The sequence below is a fragment of the Orbicella franksi genome, chromosome 12 (genome assembly GCF_964199315.1).
Source record: "Orbicella franksi chromosome 12, jaOrbFran1.1, whole genome shotgun sequence".
Lineage (NCBI taxonomy): Eukaryota > Metazoa > Cnidaria > Anthozoa > Scleractinia > Merulinidae > Orbicella > Orbicella franksi.
In genome coordinates this window covers 26582776-26587296 of record NC_138156.1, presented here as the reverse complement: position 1 = coordinate 26587296, position 4521 = coordinate 26582776, and the positions used below count along the sequence as shown (strand labels likewise).

Below are 4521 nucleotides of genomic sequence, written 5' to 3'. Positions count from 1 at the left end.
GATTCTCACATAGAGATCGACTAAGCTCGGTTAATAAAATGTTTATTATATGGCAGACAAGAAAAAATTAATTCGTTTAATGTAACTGGTTTGTACTAGCTGACATTTTGCTTGCGAACGGCGATGAGCTGAGCTTAATTCTGCCAAACTCGTCCTCTTTACTGTTTTTCCTCATCAGGCTTCGCACATCCATAATATGGATATTTTCTGGAACTAATATTTTGGAAGAGAATAGTCAATATTTTTGTATTTAGTTTGCAACTTTTTCACGGCAAAATGTAATCGGTCGAGATGCCGGTCTAGATGGGAAAATCTAGACCGCGGTCAATATCGATCTCAGCCAATCAAATTCGTGAATTCGGTAGTTCCCAGTCCTCGTGAGATACAGCCATATAATAATCTCCCGTAATGCCCACGGGCCGAATACGGGTTTGCAAAATTAAACCAAATCAAATAGCCAAATAATAAGCAACTTATTAACCTCGAACGTTCAGTTTTTACGGGAAAATCTCAAACCCCGGCCTTGCCGTATTGGCCGAGCGATAGCGAGGTTAATACGGCAAGGCCGAGGTTTGAGTTTTTTTCCGTAAAGACCTCACTCTTGGTTAATAGGTAGGTAATAATGGAAGCCCGCGATAAAACTCCGCTTTGAAAGAGTTTGATAGTTTATTCATGGACTGACGCTGTCACTAACCTGACATATGCGAAAAAGCAATAAAATTGAAAAATAAGTCAGTCAGCGACTTGATTTATAGTGAGCAGAAAAAATTATTTTTACTTCTTGGATTGACACCGGATCTTGTCAAAGCATGTGACATTTGCAGCTCCAGTGATATAAAAAATTTTAAGCCAAATATAAATCATGAAGAAAATGCTCGTGCAAACTTTAAAATCACTCACAAAAAAAAAGATATAAGTGCCTGGGATTGCGTTTGGGAGCAAAAATGCGAAAATTGAAATTTTTACTAAAAGCTGTACGCAATGGCAGGACTCTGTTGGACCAATTAGCTTTAAAACTGATAATCGCCTAATAAAAGACCCCAATGTGAAAATTCTGTCTACAGTTTTTATGCGATCAAAGTAATTACAGTGCAATCTACTTGTTTCTCGAGCAAATTTCATTTGCGTGTAATTGTTAAAAGTCGGTAAGAAGTGTGACTTAATCTAGGTGAAAATCTCCTAGATTGCTTCAAATCCTCGCCGCTCGATCGACCGGCTGATGCCATCGCGAAAAAAGAGGAAGTGTTGGCTTAAAAGCAACTCCTAGCAGGTGCGCCATATTTGGTATTTAAATTACTCGGAAAAACAAAATTAAATTGGCGATATTAAGAGAAGAGACCAAACAAAAGATCTTAGCCAAGGACAAAGGAATAAAGCAGCCAACTATAGCACTTTGGTTTCTAAGATGCAGATCATTAGATTGACATGTTTGCTCGATTAACGATATTGCGGCCTGCCATTGCAATGATGTCATAAGCTAGTTACTCTTCAAGTAAACAATCACTTTTTCTTCGGTTCTAATCTTCAAACACTTTGCCATGTTCCAACTATTTTAATGGCATTCTTCCGTCTAAAAAGTGGAATATCCTAAACGGTAAAGTGATGACTGTTGCCGGCCGCATTTTTGATTGTCTTTTCTAAAGGGTTAAAATTTTCCTTTTTTCTAACCTTAAAAATGACTTCCGTGCTGAATCGAGTTTCGCTCCCGCGTTTAACATTTCGTGTCAAAAGCAATAAATATATACACAGTAAAAAATACATCTTGTGATTCTACAACCACTATAGGTGTCATGCATAATTGTTTATAGTTCTTAAAAGCTCTGAGTCCCCTCGTAAAGCAAAACTCCACAAATAACCTAGTCCAGGATGATTTGTACAATACCCCAGCGGTGTCCTTTCAAACAAAAACATCACCGAAATGCACCACTTTATTAGCTCATACAGACATTTTTTTTTGGTTTCCGTCATCACAAATATTTAATTTACAAACAAGTTTCTCTCTCTGTGTAAGTAACTATTTGCGAGCAGTGATGTTCTCGTTTATGACCTGGTATTTCTTGAATGCTAGATGATCTTCTTAACAGCGACGAAACGAGAAAAGATCCCATGTTATTATTTCGTCTAGTTCCAAGATATTTCGGCCGTCTGGCCCGCGTCAAATTCGGTTTATGGCAGTGAAGAATATCGGTTATGGCTTTCTTAAACGTTCTGCTAACCATAGTGAATAAAAGTGGATTTATACACGAATTTAGATACGTCAAAGACTTCAGAAAGTCTAATACCGCGGGATTTATCGTTGAAGACATAGATCTTTTAATGGAAAGTATCAAAGTCAACACAAAAAAACCTACCCAGCATAAAATAAACACACTAATAACAACCACCATTTGTTTTGCGGAACGAATGTCTCTTTTGAGTTGCGTACCTCCGATTCGGCGTAAAATGCACGATCTTGTGGTAACTTGATAAATCTTGATGTATGAGGAAATGATTATAAACAGTGGTAGAAAGAAACTGATAAATGTGATAAGGATACCCTTGTAACTCCAGTTCATGTGAAGAATTCCTGAGAGGCCCAGAGAACTTGCCCAGACCAGCACGATAACTGCCTTAGCACAAGCTGGTGTGAGGACAACCAAGTGCCTAAGCGGCGCGGCAACCGCAAGAAGTCTGTCTAAACTGACTAGGCACAGGTTCCAAATAGACGCTGTACCGCAAATAATGTCTATTGACCGCCAAACGTCGTAGAAGACTGCTCCTCCAGGAAATAAGCTGCCATCTGACGTGATTTTTGAGGCCATGAAAATCGGCATGGCGAGCAAAGCCGTGAGCAAATCCGCTAAACTCAGCGAAACGAGAAAGTAGTTGGTAATTGTCCTCAATTCCTTGCAAAGACAGAACGCTGCCATGACAAGAACGTTTCCGAGCAGGGTCAAAACGATCAATATTGCAATAAGTGTGCATGTGATAACTCTAAGGTAGGTATCTTGTTTGGTGGACTGTTCGGGCGACTCCATAGCCGAGTGGTTCAAGCTAGTCATTTCTTGTCCATGTGTTTCCTCACTGCCACATTGTTAACTGAGCTGCTCTGTGCAAAATGTTTCGTGTTTGACAGAAATTTACATCTATAATGTGTTAACGTAAATAATCGGCCATCTCTTCACTCATTCAATTGGATGCCTGTCGACAGCTAAGCCCCATTGTTCATTCATCCACATGCAATTAACATCCACTGCACAAAATATTCACTGCGCAAAATACAAGGCTTTTCCTTCCATTGATATCCTGTGCCTTCCTCGCCCTGTAATTAAGGTATTTTCAGGATTTATTAGCGTTGGAAGCTTTCTTTTCTTCAGCTGGTGATCAACACAAAAAATAAAAAAAATAGTATTTCAAATTTGGCTAATATTTGGCAAAAAAATAAAACTAAGAGGGAACTTTCGTTTTCGTAAACCATTCGCTTTCGAGTAAAATTTCACGAGAAAAAAATTTCTCGATTTTTAGAATAAGCTTTACAAAGATGCGCTTTAAAAGCAGAAGGAAGTCTAATGAATTAAACCTGTGTGGGTGAAAGCGATGAGCATGTTTGAGGTGGAAATTATTTCGAAAACCCTGACGCCTACGTATTGCTTTATTCAAACTGAACTTTTGACGCACTGTACTAGAGATAATTAAGTTCTGTCGATTTAAAAGAGTTCTTTTTTCGCACGTGACTCGCATTTATGACATAAAAGCGGAATTAGCTCTCTTTCACGTCACAATGCCATTTCTGGCTTAATATCTTCAGTTAATTGTAATAGTCCATTTGGCTTTATTCAGTTCAGTAACCAGTTTCATCCGCCAAAATTGCGCCCTCTTTCTTTAGTTGTTGCTCGGAAAGTATACATCAAACACTTTGTGATCTGCCGCACGCACTGAAATACGACATTATAAAACAGACGGTTGCAGATGTTTGAGAGATGATATAGACCGTCCGTGGTGTAATACTTTAAACTCACATTTGCTGCATTTCTGATAAATGATTCCCGATTATAAATGTAAGTCGGTTACAGTAAGTCCATGACAAACGGCCTTTCATCTGACCTGTAAGCCGTGCAAAGACTTCCCTGAATTTTATTCAAGCCTTCAACCGAGACAAGTAGTCTTTCAAGCCATGAAAAACCGAAATAAAAATAGGTTTGAGTTTCTATTTTTTTTTTCGGTCATGTTATCCTATACTATCTATCGCATTTGCATATACAATATTATTTGAAAATTAAAGTAGAGAAGCGATATTACAGCTGTGCATCAAAGTGTCAAATGTAGAGCAGTTTTATTATTATATTTCAAAACGTAAGCGCAGAAAACAAACTCATGTGTGCTCAATGGCTAGCTTTTTCGGGGTGCGACTATACGATTACTTTTGATGTTTGCCTTCAAGTATTTTTTGAATTACAGAATCCTTGGCCGCCACGCAAATTAGGATTGGTTTAGTTAAATTTTCCACTAAAAAAGCTTTTACTTATCTATTCAAAATCATAC

The 4521-nt window shown here is 38.2% G+C and overlaps 1 protein-coding gene across 1 annotated transcript; it reads right to left on the bottom strand.

Annotated features, from left to right (window-relative positions):
* Nucleotides 1-1182: 1182 nt before the first annotated feature.
* On the bottom strand, nucleotides 1183-3295 carry LOC145463934 (D(1A) dopamine receptor-like). The gene has a single exon (XM_081447724.1). The coding sequence runs from the start codon at nucleotides 3039-3041 to the stop codon at nucleotides 1983-1985; it is 1059 nt and encodes a 352-aa protein (XP_081303850.1). The 5' UTR covers nucleotides 3042-3295; the 3' UTR covers nucleotides 1183-1982.
* Nucleotides 3296-4521: the final 1226 nt, after the last annotated feature.

Excerpts from the sequence above, each read along its gene's own strand:
- LOC145463934 (XM_081447724.1), bottom strand. The coding sequence starts at position 3,041 with ATGACTAGCTTGAACCACTCGGCTATGGAGTCGCCCGAACAGTCCACC.